At 45.0% G+C, this 17,500-nt stretch overlaps 1 protein-coding gene across 1 annotated transcript in view; it reads left to right on the top strand.

Annotated features, from left to right (window-relative positions):
* The window catches only part of dachc (dachshund c), a 113,531-nt gene extending 103,743 nt beyond the window's left edge, over positions 1 to 9,788 (top strand). Inside the window, exons 9-11 of the mRNA XM_063211939.1 lie at positions 2,411 to 2,599; positions 5,698 to 5,766; positions 9,727 to 9,788. Of these exons, the coding sequence (XP_063068009.1) occupies positions 2,411 to 2,599; positions 5,698 to 5,766; positions 9,727 to 9,788 (320 nt within the window). The remainder of the gene's footprint in view (positions 1 to 2,410; positions 2,600 to 5,697; positions 5,767 to 9,726) is intronic.
* Positions 9,789 to 17,500: the final 7,712 nt, after the last annotated feature.

Genomic DNA, 17,500 nt, shown 5'->3' with positions numbered 1-17,500 from the left:
GTGTGTGTGTGTGTGTGTGTGTGTGTGTGTGTGTGTGTGTGTGTGTGTGTGTGTGTGTGTGTGTGTGTGTGTGTGTGTGTGTGCGTGTATGTGTGTGTGTGTGTGTGTGTGTGTGTGTGTGTGTGTGTGTGTGTGTGTGTGTTCATCTCATTGGAGTCGAGGGAAGGGGAGCTTTAGTGAATCTTAACTAATCTCTCAGTTCATCAGTGCTCCTGGAGCAGGAGGCTTCTATTCTCCCTGTGAGATTTTTTCGCTGATTGCGAGTTTCAGCATGTGGCTTCCCTCCCCCTCCCTCCTTTCTTCTTTCTTTCCCTCTCTCCATTACTCCCTCTCCATCATCCTCCTTTACCTGAGTTGCCTATTCGCTTCCCTCCTCATCCCTTTTTCCATCTCTTCATCTCTCCATATCTCCACCCCTCTTTACCTCCTTTTTCTCCTTTCCTCTCTCTCTTCTCGTGGTATCACCTCCTCCTTCCTTCTTCCTTCTCTCCATCCCCTCATCCCCCGCTTTACTTCATCTCCTTTTTCTCATCACCTCCCTCCCTCATCGCCCCCTCCTCCTCCATCCTTCCTTCTTTCCATATCACCATCCCTTCTTTTCTCATCACCTCCCTCCCTCATCTCGCTATCAGTTCCCCCTCTTCCATCTCTCCATCCCTCCATCCCCCTTAACCTTTTTCCTCCTCTTGGCATCACCTCCATCTCCACCTCCATCTCCTCCATTCTTCCTTCTTTCCATTTCTCCATCCCTCCTTTTCTCATCACCTCCCTCCCTTCGCTTCATATCGTGCACCACCTTCTCTCTCAATACCTATTTCCACCAAACCTCCTTTTTCTCACTGCCTCCATCCCTCTCTCCTTTTGTCTTTCTTTCCATCCCTCCATCCTCCTTTCCATTCCTGACATATTTGCTGAAATTATCCTGGCAAACCAACCAGAAGGTGCTGACTGGCAGGTAGACAGGGAGACAGGCAGACAGGTAGACAGGGAGATAGACAGGCAGACAGACAGGGAGACAACTTAAACTTTTCAACGTTATTGTCCCCAGAAGGGGCGATTAGGTGTGCAGCCAGTCATAAGCACATGTAGACAGCAACAACATATACCACAGGACAGTCATAAAGTGCAGTGGTCACTAAAAGGTTAAAATGACCATACATATGGTTATAAAAATAGATTTTTAAAAAATACATCATGAATAAATAAAATAAGAACATCATCATACAATAAATACCATAAACAACAACGCCAGAGATCAGGTCAATAACTCAATCAGGGGGATGTGAATTCAAAAGGGAGATGGCACTAGGGACAAATGAAAACCTAAATCTGTTGGTCTTGACCGATGGGAACCTAAAGCGTGATCCAGATGGAAGTAGCTGAAATTCAGAGTGGAGGGGGTGGGCCGTAACAGATAAAATGGACTCAGCCTTCCTCAAAGTGGCTTTTTTATACAGGGGACAGACAGGGAGACAGGCAGACAGGTAGACAGGGAGACAGGGAGACAGGCAGGCAGGCAGGCAGGCAGGCAGGCAGATGGGAAGGCAGACAGACAGATGGGAAGGCAGACAGGTAGACAGGGAGACAGGCAGACAGGCAGGCAGGCAGGCAGGTGGGAAGGCAGACAGGTAGACAGGGAGACAGGCAGGCAGGCAGGCAGGCAGGCAGACAGACAGGTGGGACGGCAGGCAGGTAGGGACTAGGGAGACAGGGAGACAGGGAGACTGACTGGAAGGGAGACAGGCAGTCAGACAGACAGGCAGGCAGGCAGGCAAGGAGGCAGGCAGGGAGACAGATAGGTGGGCAGGCAGACATGGAGACAGGTTGGCAGGGAGGCAGACAGACAGACAGGGAATGGACAGTGGAGTGTTCCCCAACATATGTCATGCGTGTGTGCCGCTGTCACTTGTCTCGTGTAAATTTAGAACGCAACATTGATGGATGAGTGAAGTCCGTCTGTTTTTTTAAACAGCGCTAGATGGGCCTGTTTTTTTTGTCTCTCCCTCATAGTAATACAGTATGTGATACCATGTTAACTATAATGAGCATAGTAGACCTTTACCCTCGGTTATGGTTGTTGCTCACGGATACTTGATCATTCGATGATTGACACTTAGCATTCGAAAAATAGCCCAAAAATACTGCATTCCTTACTTCACATTAACTCTAAACTCAATGCACACTGTTCCATCAGTGGAACGCTGTAATAGTCACTGAAATGTTTTAAATTATAACAAAAAAACGTAGTACTACACCACAATGACAATGAACAGGACTTTTAGTAATACATTGTCATTGCCATTCTGGTAACAGCTAATTTATAACAGAGGTTGTGTCTTACAGGGTTAGGAAAAGATGATCAGAGTTTGATGTTTTATTTAATTTGTGTTTGTGTTTCTGTCCCCTGCAGCGTTGATCCAGAAGCGTCTGAAGAAGGAGAAGAAGAGCAAGAGGAGACTGCAGGAGGCCCTGGAGTTCGAATCCAAGAGGAGAGACCAGGTGGAGCAGAGCCTACAGCACACCTCCGCACAGGCCAGCCCCGCAACACCTCACGGTAATATACTGTATATTATACAGGCCAGCCCCGCGACACCACATGGTAATATACTGTATATTATATTATACAGGCCAGCCCCGCTACACCACATGGTAATATACTGTATATTATACAGGCCAGCCCCGCTACACCACACGGTAATATACTGTATATTATATTATACAGGCCAGCCCCGCTACACCACATGGTAATATACTGTATATTATATTATACAGGCCAGCCCTGCTACACCACATGGTAATATACTGTATATTACATTACATTATACAGGCCAGCCCTGCTACACCACATGGTAATATACTGTATATTATATTATACAGGCCAGCCCTGCTACACCACATGGTAATATACTGTATATTATATTATACAGGCCAGCCCCGCTACACCACATGGTAATATACTGTATATTATACAGGCCAGCCCCGCGACACCACATGGTAATATACTGTATATTATACAGGCCAGCCCCGCGACACCACATGGTAATATACTGTATATTATATTATACAGGCCAGCCCCGCGACACCACATGGTAATATACTGTATATTATACAGGCCAGCCCCGCGACACCACATGGTAATATACTGTATATTATACAGGCCAGCCCCTGCTACACCACATGGTAATATACTGTATATTATATTATACAGGCCAGCCCCTGCTACACCACATGGTAATATACTGTATATTATACAGGCCAGCCCCTGCTACACCACATGGTAATATACTGTATATTATATTATACAGGCCAGCCCCGCTACACCACACGGTAATATACTGTATATTATACAGGCCAGCCCCGCTACACCACACGGTAATATACTGTATATTATACAGGCCAGCCCAGCTACACCACATGGTAATATACTGTATATTACATTATACAGGCCAGCCCCGCTACACCACACGGTAATATACTGTATATTATACAGGCCAGCCCCACTACACCACACGCTAATATACTGTATATTATATTATACAGGCCAGCCCCGCGACACCCCACGCTAATATACTGTATATTATACAGGCCAGCCCCGCTACACCACACGGTAATATACTGTATATTACATTACATTATACAGGCCAGCCCCGCAACACCACATGGTAATATATATTACATTATATTATATTATATTATATTATATTATATCATATTATATTATATTATATTATATTATGTTATATTATATTACATTATATTATATTATACAGAGCCTACAGCACAGATCTGCACAGGCCAGCCCCGCTACACCACACAGTAATATATATACATTACATTATATTATACCGAGCCTACAGCACACATCAGCCCTGCCCTGCTACACCACACACACACCACAGTAATACTATAATAATCTTGTTTTTTTATTTTCTGTCCTTTATGTCCTGCACCCGCAACAATTGTTTTTTGGGAGGTGCACTCGCTTCACACCTTTTGACAGAGTCTAAAGAATCAGTGCGATCAATGGCTTCAATCCTTACATTCAAAACTTGAAATTCATGCCAAATGTGTATACCTGTATATGATGATCAAAATTCTGTTGCAATTTTTTGTCTAAAAGACCTTGTTTTCACCCGCTGGCCAGTGTGCCTGTGAATGCAGGAAGGTCACTGTGCTGTGTCCGATAATTGAGTAAACAGTGTGAATAGAGTGATGATGAGTCGTCTTGTTTCCTGCCTTGTTCTGTTGGTGACAAACAGGGCCGCTGCTAAGGTTTTGTCGGCCCTAAGCATAACTGGTCTGGAGGCCCCCTCATAATTGAGTAATCATAATAATACGTTTTTAGTCAATCTCAATTTAGGAGGCCCCAATTTTGGGGGCAAAGTTATGCCTAGCGGCGGCCCTGGTGAAGATTCAAATGTAGGAATACGAAGTGCATTACATTGGTCTACCAGGCTCCACAAAATGGAGCTCTCTAACAGTCATTGAAAAGTACTACACTACTCTGACATACAGTAACACAGGGCCTTTAGTTATACACTTCAACTAACGTGGTCATTGCCATTCTGGTAACAGCAAATTTATAACGCCATGTCTTAAAGGGGCACAAGGTAGGATGACGTGGCATAGCTCAAAATCTACACAGTAATGAAAAAAATGCTGTTTAAATAAACTCGCTGTGAGACAGTTTTTCATCACGGAATGCCAGCAGTTCATACAAATCTGAATATGGTATGTAAAGCTATGTTTCAAATTAAAAGTTTTCCCCTTGACACTCCTTCGGACCGCGCTGTCAAAAGTTGCATGTGGGGTTTTCTGACAGCGGACCATGGAAGCGGTCGCGAGAGCCATCGTTCACTTACTAATGACTCGCATAAGCATCGGCTGACTCCGGGATCATGATTAATTCAACTTTTAATCCTACCTGGAGCCCTTTTAACGGGTTAAACCCCTACTGTACATTTTCAACAATTCATGAAAAACACAGATGAACTGTATGATCAAAGTTCAATTAAACTGTTTATAAACTTCATTGTTTGACCTTGTTGTCACCTCTGAGCGAGGAGTAGCCTACCTGTGCCTGTGACCTCAGGCTGCAAGTTGTGCTCAGTAATTGAGTAAACAGGACTGAAGGGCTGATGATGAAAACAATTCTGGGGAGTAAGGACTTTCCCCACGTTCTTCTAGAATTTTATTTGAACACTCTACTGTTCCCATCGAAGTCTGTGTTAAAAATCTTGCAACGTCCTTATGACATCATAATGAGAACTCAAAATTTGGGCAAAATTCTAATCACATATTTGTGATGGTACTCCTCAAAGGGTTAAAATTTGTAAACGACTTGGTCGTAGCCCCTAAATGCACGCTGAGAAGTCACTGAGAAGTTAACTTACCATAGTATTACAATACTATGAAATAACACAGGGCCTTTAGGCTTAATGCACGATGACTTGGTCAATGCCATTCTCTGGTAACTGCAAGTTTATAACGCTGTGTCTTAACGGGTTAAAGACCTTGTTTTCACCCCCGTGGCCAGTGTACCTGTGAATGCAGTAAGGCCGCTATGTATGTATGTCCACTAATTGAGTAAACAGAAGTGATGATGACTGGTCTAGTTTCCTGCCTCTCTGATGGGTGACCCAGTGTTTCCTGCCTCTCTGATGGGTGACCCAGTGTTTCCTGCCTCTCTGTTTACAGATCCCTCCCCTCAGGACATCGAGAGTGACCACAGTGATGGCAGAGCCGACACTGACAGAGCAATACAAGGTACGTAGGTGTGTGTGTGTGTGTGTGTGTGTGTGTGTGTGTGTGTGTGTGTGTGTGTGTCACCCAATTTCCTCTGTAGTGAAATAATACAGAAACTCAATTAGGTGTGAACTAAAACGTATAGGCACACAGCACTTCCCTCTGTCTTGCTCTAGGGGTGTAAATAATAATCATTTTGAATCGATGCATCGATCCTACAGCCCACGATTCAATTAATCGATTCGTCCGCAAGATAATCGATTAGAAGTTATTTTCTAATTGTTGCACTCATTTTGTGAGGCATTTTATAATGGTCATGCAGTAATAATAATACTGACCATAATAAAGATGCCCCTCAAATGAAATGCAGGCAGATAATTCAGCTTTTGTTGATTTATTTAACAATTCACACATAAGCCAAGCCTGTAAAAAATATGAACCATTGATTTGAATCGAATCGAAATTAATCAAATTGTGGAGCATTCTTAAGAATCGAAAATAATCGAATTGTTGACCTAAAAAAATCGATATCAAATCGAATCGCCATGAAAGGTGGGATTTACACCCCTGTCTTGCTCCCAGCTGCTCTTCAACTGATTTTCTCTCAATATCAATTTCTCTCAATATTCTCTCAATACATTAACGCAATGCACAAAAATCATTTTCTCTGAGGTGTTAACGCACAGATGTTGAGCTCTTCTGCGTACATTCATCACTGACTGAATCGATGCTTCTGTGACTTCATTTGTCATATAGAAAATGGGATGTTAAAATCACATCAGATGACAACCCACCCCCTCACACTCCCTCTTAAACGAAAACATCATCATCATCATCAACTTTATTCCAGACTTAAAGTCCACTTTTAAAAAATCTAAACACGGTACATAAACAATATATAGAGACAAACAGAAACACATTTATAAAAGACACTTGTACCAGTGTTTCCACATGAATGACTGGTATCGCACTGCACTAAGCGCAGGGTTTGACAGCAGCATAATAGCATAAAACAGATATTTTATTTTCTAAAATAAACACCCAAAGCCTCAGCAGAGTCGGTTGGCTGCAGATTAAAAACCTTATAAACCGCTCATGCTACGCACGTCTGCTTATCTGCGGGTCCCCAGGACGCCACGGCAACACCATGCCGCCATTTTGTGCCAATCTCCTCTCCGCTATCTTCCCTCCGCTGTCCCCCGTGGCCCGCGATGTGACCTCTTGGGGAGTGACAAGGCCTCTTTGTTAGCAGATTAAACATCCAAGGCGCCCGTCCGCTTGCCGGATGGGGAAATTCAATTGAATGTCAATGAAGATAGAAAAGTAGCAAGAAAAAAAAAAGAAAAATATAGCTGCAAGCAGCAATGCGGGGCCAAGCAGTAAACTTGCCAGAGCCGCCACGGCAACAGAAGGAACTGCAGCGCCCCCTTTGGTCCAAATCTCGCCAATGTTGGTGTGCATTCCTTGGACGAGAGTGTGATCACGTAAACCAAGTTTAGTTTGAATCCGTTGAAGAGCTGCCGAGATATGAGCTCACTTCCTGTTACCTGTTGGTGGCGCTAGAGAGCTTGGGGTCTGGATTTTTTTGTGGGAGGTCATGGGATGGACTAGAATGTGTGCAAAAAATCCTAACAGAAATTGACTAACGGTTGCTGAGATATGACCTCACTTCCTGTTTTGCCACCTTTATGACAATTTTGATTGGCTGTCACCGGCAAACGACAAGAGGTGTTCAAAATTCTTTCCTCTCCCCCCTCCCTCTCCCTCCCTCCCTCCCTCCCTTCTTCCCTCTCTGTCCCTCTCCCTCTCCCTCTCCCTCTCCCCCCTCCCTCTCCCTCTCCCTCTGTCTGTGTGTGTGTGTGTGTGTGTGTGTGCGTGGGGGGGGGTCCTGACCCCCTGCCGAGAATGGTGTCAGTGAACGTGCGCAAGGGGAGCAGAGGAGACAGAGAGATGAGAAAAATCCCTCCATTCTTTCCACAATTTTGAATGGCTGCTGTGAGCTGATAGTTTTTTCAATCGTTACGAAAATCCATACCTGGGTGCAACATGGTGTGAGGATGACCTGTGTACCAATATTTTGAAAATTGGGATACGGTTCAAAAGATACAGGCAAAAATGTAGCTAAAATTTTGACCTGCTGGTGGCGCTACAGAGTTTGAGCTGGGGATTCGATTTTTTTTGTGGTAGGTCATGGGATGGACTACTATGTGTGTACAAAATCCCAGCCCAATTCAACAAACGGTTGCTGAGATACGACCTCACTTCCTGTTTCACCACTTTTACAACAGTTTTGATTGGCTGTCACGGCTAAACGATAAAAGATATCCAATATTCCTTGAGACCCCAAGTGTAACTCAGTCCAGAGATACTATACACCAAGTTTCGGGCGAATTGGTAAAAAATTGTGGGAAAATTAACATTTTTATTGAATTTTACAAAATTCAAAATGGCGGGAAAACTGTCCTGGCGGAAAATGACGTCATAGGGTGCGTTGGATTCGTCTTGGCTCAAGGATTCCAGGGATACCAAGTTTATGAAAATTGGCCAAGCGGTTCAAAAGTTACAAGCAGAAATGTACCTGCAACTTTGACCTGCTGGTGGCGCTAGAGCGTTGGGGCTGGGGTCCTATAAATTGCTGTGGGTAATGCTGAGCCGGGCCCGAATGTGTGTGCCAATTTACAGCATTTTCCTGCCTACGGTTCTATGGGCTGCCATAGACTTGCAGAGGGATAGGAATGGTGACTAGAGAATAATAATGAAGAAAACCTACTAACTCTATAGGGGCCTTCGCCAGCTTCGCTGCTTGGCCCCTAATGAAAAAAAGAAAAAGAAAAAAAAACAGAGGGGGGGCAGTAATTAATTGCTCCCCTAATTGTCCTCATGAAATATTTGCATGGATGTAATTTACATAATTTACATGTAGTAATTAATCTTTCAAAGGCTTTTTTACCCCCTCCTCTCCACGCTCTCCTTATTGACGATTTTTTTTCTCCGCACACCCACTGTAGTCGTCAAGCATGTTGGAGACCTTTCTTTGTTTGGTGTCTGTTTAAATATCTCCTCTCTTGTGGCACAGCTTTCATCTTGTGTGAAATTTGCTCGCGTTTAAAAGCTAACCTCATTAGCTTTCACATTCGCTGAAAGGCAACACAAAAATCCATGCAGATCGCTGTCATGGCCTTGTTGCGGCACTCGTGTAGTGTGACTTTTTGTTTCATGATTGTGGGGCTTTGCCTTTAGTCTTTTCCTTCTAGTATGTCTCTTTTTCTGACTCTCTTTCTCTCTGTCTTGCTTCTCCTTCTCTCTCTCTCTCTCTCCCTCCCTCTCTCTCTCTTTCTCTCTCTCTCTCTCTCCTCGATACAAGTGTGGCTTTTTGTTTCATGATTGTATAGCTTTTACTTCATTCATTTTTATTTTTATCTGTGTCGTTTCTATCTCTCTCTCCCTCTCTCTCTCTCTCTGTCTCCCTCCCTCTCTCTCTCTCACTCCCTCTCTCTCTCTCTCTCTCTCTCTCTCTCTCTCTCTCTCTCTCTCTCTCTCTCTCTGTGATAGGCCTACAAGTGTGACTTTTTGTTTCATGATTGTATGACTTTTACTTTATTAATTTCCTTCTTTGTCTTTTTTCTCTGTCTGTCTCTCTGTGTTTTTCTCTCTCTGTGTCTCACCTCCCCCCTCTCTCTCTCTCTCTCTCTTCTCTCTCTCTCCCCCCCCCCCCCCCCCCCCCCCCTCTCTCTCCCTCTCTCTCTCTTCATGATACAAGTGTGACTTTTTGTTTCATGATTGTATGGCTTTTACTTTATTAATTGTCTTCTGCGTCTTCCTCCCTCTCTGTCTCACGTCCTCTCTCTCGCTCTCGCTCTCGCTCTCTCTCTCTCTCTCTCTCTCTCTCTCTCTCTCCCTCCGCTGCTCCCTTCTTCATTATACCCCTGTATAGCTGGAAGACTATTCCTGAAGGGTGCTGTGATGTACTGAGGCCTCCAGTAGAGATGACAACAGCAGCAGCAGCAGCAGCAGCAACAGAGTCCGACAACCAGCATGTGTGAAGGAGCGGGAGCCCACCCAGCTGCCCAGATAATCACTACACAGGCTGCACTACGCAGCCTCACTATAGACATATTTACATACATACATTATATATGTCTATTTCTCTGTCTCAAATAATGCACTTGTGCCAGTGCACTGGCGTTTAGTAGTGCATAGTGCACACAGTGCACTGAGGTCGTTAATGTGTAGTGGAGAGGGAGGGAAAGTATTAACTTTCTGTGCACTGATTTTTCAGCATGAGCACCCTTTGCACTGAAACATAGTGCCCGAAGTGCACAAGTACACCATTTGAGACACAGCATATGAAATTGACTGGCTCTGGGCACAGTGGGCTCAACAACATGGACACTACACTACTACCATAACTACAACTACAGGGAATCCAGGTGCCGGCACTGGTTGCCTCGACGACAACAACAACAACACCTTTTATGATCTTTTTCTTCTGAACATGCAATCACATCAAGCCAGCCAAGTGTGATGGACATTAACAGTGTTTGAATTGTATATTATATTATATTGGAGTGATCTTTTCGAAGACAACCACTTAAATCTATGTGTTTATTTGCTTTAGCCTTTTTTGTTTTAGCTCACGATGAGCGTACTGAATTTAAAATTTAAAATTACAAAATGTGTGTATTCATAACAAGTGTATGGTTGGTGAGAACCAGTACAAAAGAAAGAAATAAAGAAAAGATAAGAAGCACTTAATGTATGAAGACGGTGGCCCTACAGGGACATATTGTACTGTCCAGAATTGGGACTCCATTACATTGTATGAATTGAGGAGGGGGCCTTTTCAGATGGCTTTGTCACGGGTCCAGCAAAAGCTGTCAGCAGCCCTGGCTTCGGGTAACCATCGCCCCCTTTGGGACGAACATGTTCAGCAATCAAAACCCGGAATGGAGGGATTGAAAGACTTTTACCTTATTTATGACGTTTGGGAGCCTGTTTCAAGACCAGCGACACCCAACACCTGACACAATGCAACGTGGATCCCACCAATGCTACTTGTTGATGGAGGATCCCTCCTGTCGAGGTTGTTAAGACTGATGGACAGTTATCTCTCTCTGGTTCCCTGAACAGTACTTATCCTTTGCATTTATTTAGCTATTTATCAACAGAAGTATCAATTATCTATTTGACTCTCTTTGCTGTATTTTTTGGCGTGTTTGTTTAATCGTCTGTTCTTTGAACTTTAAAAGGAGGGTTGTAACCGGCTATTATTTGTCATTGTAAATATGCGTCCGTGGGACATGCGGTTGATAAATATGGTACGTGTATATATAGTCTAGATCCAACATGCTCTGTAAGCAGTAGGTCTGATAGTAAAGCAGTGACAACACACTTTTATGGACATCGTTGCTTTTATTTATTTCTGTTTTAAAGGGACACTGTGTGAGATTTTTTGTTGTTTATTTCCAGAATTCATGCTGCCCATTCAATTATGTTACCTTTTTCATGAATACTTACCACCACCATCACGTTTTAAGTATTCATTATGACTGGAAAACATTCACTTTACATACATGAAAAGGGGGATCTTCTCCATGGTCCGCCATTTTGAATTTCCAAAAATAGCCATTTTTAGCTGCAAAAATGACTCTACTTGGACCATACTAGGAAATATTTGTTTATTACTTAGTAAACTTTCATGTAAAGATCAATTTGGCAATAGGCAGCCCAGTTTCAATGAACAGCATAGTTGCAGTACCTTTTTTGACCATTTCCTGCACAGTGTCCCTTAAAGTTGTCATTCCTCATACTCATGATGTTACTACGGGTGCATACAAACATGTCAGTGAGGCCTTTTATTTGTTTTTTTTCCTCTCTCTATCTGTCTCTCTCTCTCTCTCTCTCTCTCTCTCTCTCTCTCTCTCTCTCTCTCTCTCTCTCTCTCTCTCTCTCTCTCTCTCTCTCTCTCTCTCTCTTTCTCTCTCGTTTTCCATGGGCCTATACTAAAATGCTGGTTCAGGAGTAACGTTAAGAGGTTACGTTAAGAGGTAAATCATCTAATAGAAGAGCCTGGGGTCCTCAGAAAAACCTGGGTTAGTCTTGAAGCAGCTTTGTAGTATAGGCCTCATATGCTGCAAGGTTTTATTTTGACATGTGAGAAGGGGTGAGGAGGAGGAGGAGGAGGCGGTGACATGTTTTTCCAGAACACTATGAAGAATAAATAAAATGTAATTTGAACTTTTTTTCGATGCCAGCCGTGGAGTGGAACGACATGGAAGAAAAGAGAAATCATTATGAATAAACCATTTGGTTTTAAACTGAGTTGCAATACAATCTCATATTGTGTTATCAACCACAGCGTGGATCGCCTTACCTGAGAGGCAGGGAGGGAAAGGGAGCCTCTCTCTCTTATGCGGGCCTGGCACTGCCCAGCAGGCAAACTAGGCAATTGATTAGGGCCTGTATGCATGGGGGCCGCTAGGGGGGGGAAGTGGTACAGATTCTAAGGGCCCAAGCACTGATAGGGGCCCAAGCACTGATAGGGGCCCTTAAGGGGGCCCAAAATTCGAATCTTTCATGGGGACCCAGCATTTCTGGCAGCGCCCCTGCCTGTATGACTTGAAAACTGAATGTAAAGTCTCTGACGCCAAGCTCTTGTTTCTCTTACAAGTGAAGCGGTAGCTTGGTGTCGCAGACTTACTTTCAGTTTTCATGTGATTGTGCCAGTCCTGCATCCAATTGAATGAATTGAATGAATGAATTGTCCACAAGTGTGGAAACTGGTCTTCACATTTCAATATGTAAAAGACAGACACATATGACAGATGAGATATTACACATTTAGAGAAAAGGCCCATTGGAATGATGAAGAGAAGGGCCTCAATTTGAAGAGAAGGGCCCCTGAGTCCTTCTTTGCCAAGGGCCCCCAGATACCTAGTAATACACCTGCGGTCATGCTGCAGCTGATGAACTCTGTGAACAGGCTGGTCCATTTATACAGTAGACCGCTTGGAGAGCCCCACAACAGCATGCTTGGCCACTCGTGCAGACAAACGTGTTAAGGACAGGGCTGGACTGGGATCAAATATCAGGCCGGGCATTTTCAGCCAAGACCAGTCCACCCCCTACTGTCATTGCTTCCCTGTTTCCATCTGTTTGGGCAAAAACCTCCAATACTGCTATGTGCTCATTCCTTTTTGTATTCAAACATGGGCAGAAGAATTTTTAAAAATCTCACTTCAGGAGAAGTGGGTGGACTGCGTACCACGGCCACTACACCCCTGCATATTACATAAAGGGGAGGACCAGGCCAAAATCATCAGCAGTCCACTGGGCAAATGCCCCATATGTTCTTTATGGCCGATCCAGCCCTGGTTAAGGGGAGAGAGTGACCAGCCTGGAGTCCGTTTCTCGATTCTTGTCGTTGCTAACCGTCTTAAGTCGGTCTTGAGTTGGTCGTAAGTTGCTCTTGAGTTGGTCTTAAGTTGGTCTTAAGTTGGTCTTCAGTTGGTCTTTAGACGCAAGACCAACTTAAGACCAACTTAAGAACAACTTAAGAACAACTTAAGACCAACTCAAGACCTTGGTTACAACGTTGGTCTTAAGAACGAACAAAATGGCTAAAGTCGTTAGCAAAGGCACTGTCGAGAAACGACCCCCTGGACAGGGATAAAAAAACAAAGCAAAAACAGCCTAGCCATGTTTGGCATAGACCAGGGGTCCGTTTCTCAAAAGCGTCTTTGCTATCGTCGTTAGCAAAGTCCTTCGTAAGAGCGACTCAACTCTCTCTCGATAGCGACGCTCACCACTAAATCCAAGGGAATGGTAATACCAGAGATATTCTATAGAGATATGCCAACATAATAGGTTTCTATGGGCACCTAACGCGACCAGGTTCCGGTCTGCCTAAAGGGGCGTGTCATAATGCTCCTACAATGAATAGAACAGTCCTTAGGTCTGCCTAGGTCTGCCTAAGGGGGGCCATAATAGAACCAGGAAACAATGGGCCAATGGAACCTCTCTCTCTCTACTCTCTCTGGTAAGACGGTCTTAAGACGGTTTGCAACGACAAGAATCGAGAAACGGACCCCTGGACAGGGATAAAAAGCCCAGCCTAGCCATGTTTGGCATAGTCCAGCCCCTCACACAAGACATCTCTCTCTCTCTCTCTCTCTCTCTCTCTCTGAGTGACCTGGACAGGGATAAAAAACCCAGCCTAGCCATGTTTGGCATAGACCTTCCCCTCACACTGCCCCCATCTGTTTTTGTACGACAGTGGTTCTCAACCTTTTTTAGGCGATGGGACCCTTTCAATTCATGAAAAATCTCAAGGTACCCCAAACCAACAAGCCGTAACATGGCATCGCATTCAATACCATACAAGCGTAGAAAAGTAACACATTTGGAGACGTCAAAGCATTAATTAATTTATTAATTTAGACTAATATGTATTACCGGTATATTACATAATTTAATTATTTATTTAGGTCAATTTCACACACCGTCAGCCACGTTTCTGTGGCATCCCAGAACCACCACGGTATATTAAAGATGGACCAATGGGCTGTTGCAATTCAATGGCTGGTCAGTCTCTAAGGGAAAAACAAAACTTGAAACCTGAAGAAAAAAAAACAACAAAAACAAAACAAAAAATAAAAAACAGCACTGGTCCCTGGGGACTGTCGGCCCACTGGGAAAATGCAATGTATGTAAGCCACATAGTCATTCCCTCCTGGGAGAGGGATGGATACCTGATGCTGTGTTGTAGAACCCACTATACTGTGGGGCCCAGTAGCCTCATTCAGGGTGTAGCACATACCTTAAATTAGCCTTGCTTGGCTGTGCTCAAGCAATAACCAACACACAAAACTTGCATCAAGAATTGTCAAACTTTACCTGTTTTGCAAAAGTTGTCAAAACTTGCCCTTAATATTTGCTGTTTAGCATTACTGGTTGCTGATATACCTTGCTGGCTGGCTGCAATAACAGCACACTGCATCTTTATGTTCTTGTCTGTCACAAGTTACTGTTGCAATATGGCACGTCCATTCAGCATGTTCAGATGACATGACTGGCTTGAGTGACGGGCGTACGGCGGGAACATATTTGAACATGTAGTAGAACAGGTGTAAAGAAGGTGTTCATGAGGAGAACATCTGTTTTATATAGCGAGTGGAGACAGCAGTTCACCGCTGGAGCCAGAATAGAGTAGTCATCATTTATAAACAGCCTGAACAGAGCAGGCAGTCGTGGATGGTGGCAGCTGCTGACGGTGGTGGCCTTACGTTTGATCACTTGATCTGAGGGACGGTGATGGGTGTGACCTGGTTTCAGATGATATTTGTTCCACCCATCCTCACAACCACACCAGGTTTCTAGGTAACAGTTACCAATGAAAACCTGTTGTCCAGAATCTAGAATCTAGAATCAGGTGATTGATAAGTAGAAGAAGCTAATTGATATGTCATATCAGCTTCCATTGTAGGACAGCACATCAAAAAAAACTACATTGGTGAAATATTGTCTTTTTTGTAAATCAGACAAACTACATATTACAAAACTGAGTCCAGAATGAAGAGGTGGAAGTATGCTTTGCTTCTGATAATCAACGTGCGTATAACAGCAAATTCCACTTTGAATGTTCAGATAGTTACTGCACTTTTTCTTTGTTGGGCAACATTGCACTGCAGCTTACAGGATACAGGTTCATACTCTAGTCTAAATGTCAAGTCCCCTAATGGTAAGGAAGCCTAACGATCCTGAACATATTGAATATTCCAATTCTAGCAGCAATCGTATTTGATCGTGACCGAACATTAACCTCACACAGGGACAGAGAACAAGAGCAAAGCTAAAAGAGAGAGAGAGAGACGTGGCCAGAGTGCAGGACAGGACAGGAGAGGACAGGTTGCTGAGGTGGAGGTTTCACTCAATACGGATCGACAGGCCCTGGCTCCAGCGGATTACACACTCACCTTGGCAGAGCCAGGGACGGATCATGACTCAATATGCCCCTGGGCCAGACAACAAGAAAGGCCCCCCTCTCCATTGGCCCCTGGGTCAGACAACAAGAAAGGGCCCTCTCCATGGGCCCCTGGGCCAGACAACAAGAAAGGCCCCCCTCTCCATGGGCCCCTGGGTCAGACAACAAGAAAGGGCCCTCTCCATGGGCCCCTGGGCCAGACAACAAGAAAGAGCCCTCTCCATGGGCCCCTGGGCCAGACAACAAGAAAGGCCCCCCTCTCCATGGGCCCCTGGGCCAGACAACAAGAAAGCCCCCCCTCCATGGGCCCCTGGGCCAGACAACAAGAAAGGGTCCTCTCCATCGGCCCCTGTGTCAGACAACAAGAAACAACCCCCTCCATGGGCCCCTGGGCCTGACAACAAGAAAGGGCCCTCTCCATGGGCCACTGGGCCAGACAACAAGGAAGGGCCCTCTCCATGGGCCCCTGGGCCAGACAACAAGAAAGGGCCCCCTCCATGGGCCCTTGGGCCAGACAACAAGAAAGTCCCCCCTCCATGGGCCCCTGGGCCAGACAACAAGAAAGGCCCCCCTCTCCATGGGCCCCTGGGCCAGACAACAAGAAAGGCCCCCCTCTCCATGGGCCCCTGGGCCAGACCTTTTTCGACTTTATTTGATAGGACAGTGTGAGAGGTGGACAGGAAGCGAATTGGGAGAGAGACGTAGAGGGGTCGGCAAAGGACCCGGGGCCGGGAATCGAACCCGGGTCAGCCGCATGGCTGGTGAGTGCCCTACTGGTTGGTCACGGCAGGGCCTAAAACTGCAATTTTAACACAATAGGAAAACATAATACATATGTATAGACCAATGATTAAGTGTTTTTTTGCAGTGCAGAGGCTTGGTCTTCAGGACCCCCCTTGACTCTTGGGCCCCATGGGCCCACTCTTGGGCCCCATGGGCCCTTGGGCCTGTGCCTGGTTGGCCCCGTACGGTAATCCGCCCCTTGGGCAGCAGGGCGGTGAGTTTCCATCCATGCTCACCTTGGCAGAGAGAGCACAGAGTTTCCATGCGTTCACCTTTTAACATTGACAACAGTATTGCATTCTTTGCAGAAGTAAAGGCGCTGTTGACCTTTATTTACTTTTAAAAGGCACTCACGAGTCGAACTATCACCACCACCACCACTAATACACGAGCATTATTCAACTGCCATGGAAAAAATATATACTTTATGACCTGATGTTTTATATGACTCCATAACAAGCACAAACATCATTAACGTTGCCATATCGTAGCCCATGATGATGCCATGAAAATGGGGGCAGACACGCGAGAGGAGTTTTGAGGGTCGTATGACTGCAACACACAAAAGATGCAATCCACAGAGACTAAAGAGGTCTGTCAATACACACACACACAAACACACACACACACACACACACACACACACACACACACACACACACACACACACATACACACGTGGAATCCAGAGAATCTGTGTGCACACATACAGTACACGCGCACACACACACACACACACACACAGACACAGACACACACACACGCACGGGATCCAGAGAATCTTAGTCACTAAAGGTTGTTGTCACCGTGCTCATACACACACGCACGCACGCACACACGCACACACGCACATACACGAAATCCAGAGAATCTTAGTCTGTAAAGAGAGTTGTCACTATACACACACACACACACACACACACACACACACACACACACACACACACACACACACACACACACACACACACACACACACACACACACAGG

The sequence above is a fragment of the Engraulis encrasicolus genome, chromosome 12, assembly GCF_034702125.1.
Source record: "Engraulis encrasicolus isolate BLACKSEA-1 chromosome 12, IST_EnEncr_1.0, whole genome shotgun sequence".
Lineage (NCBI taxonomy): Eukaryota > Metazoa > Chordata > Actinopteri > Clupeiformes > Engraulidae > Engraulis > Engraulis encrasicolus.
Note: the sequence above shows the minus strand (reverse complement) of the source record. Positions and strands in the feature narration are given on the sequence as shown.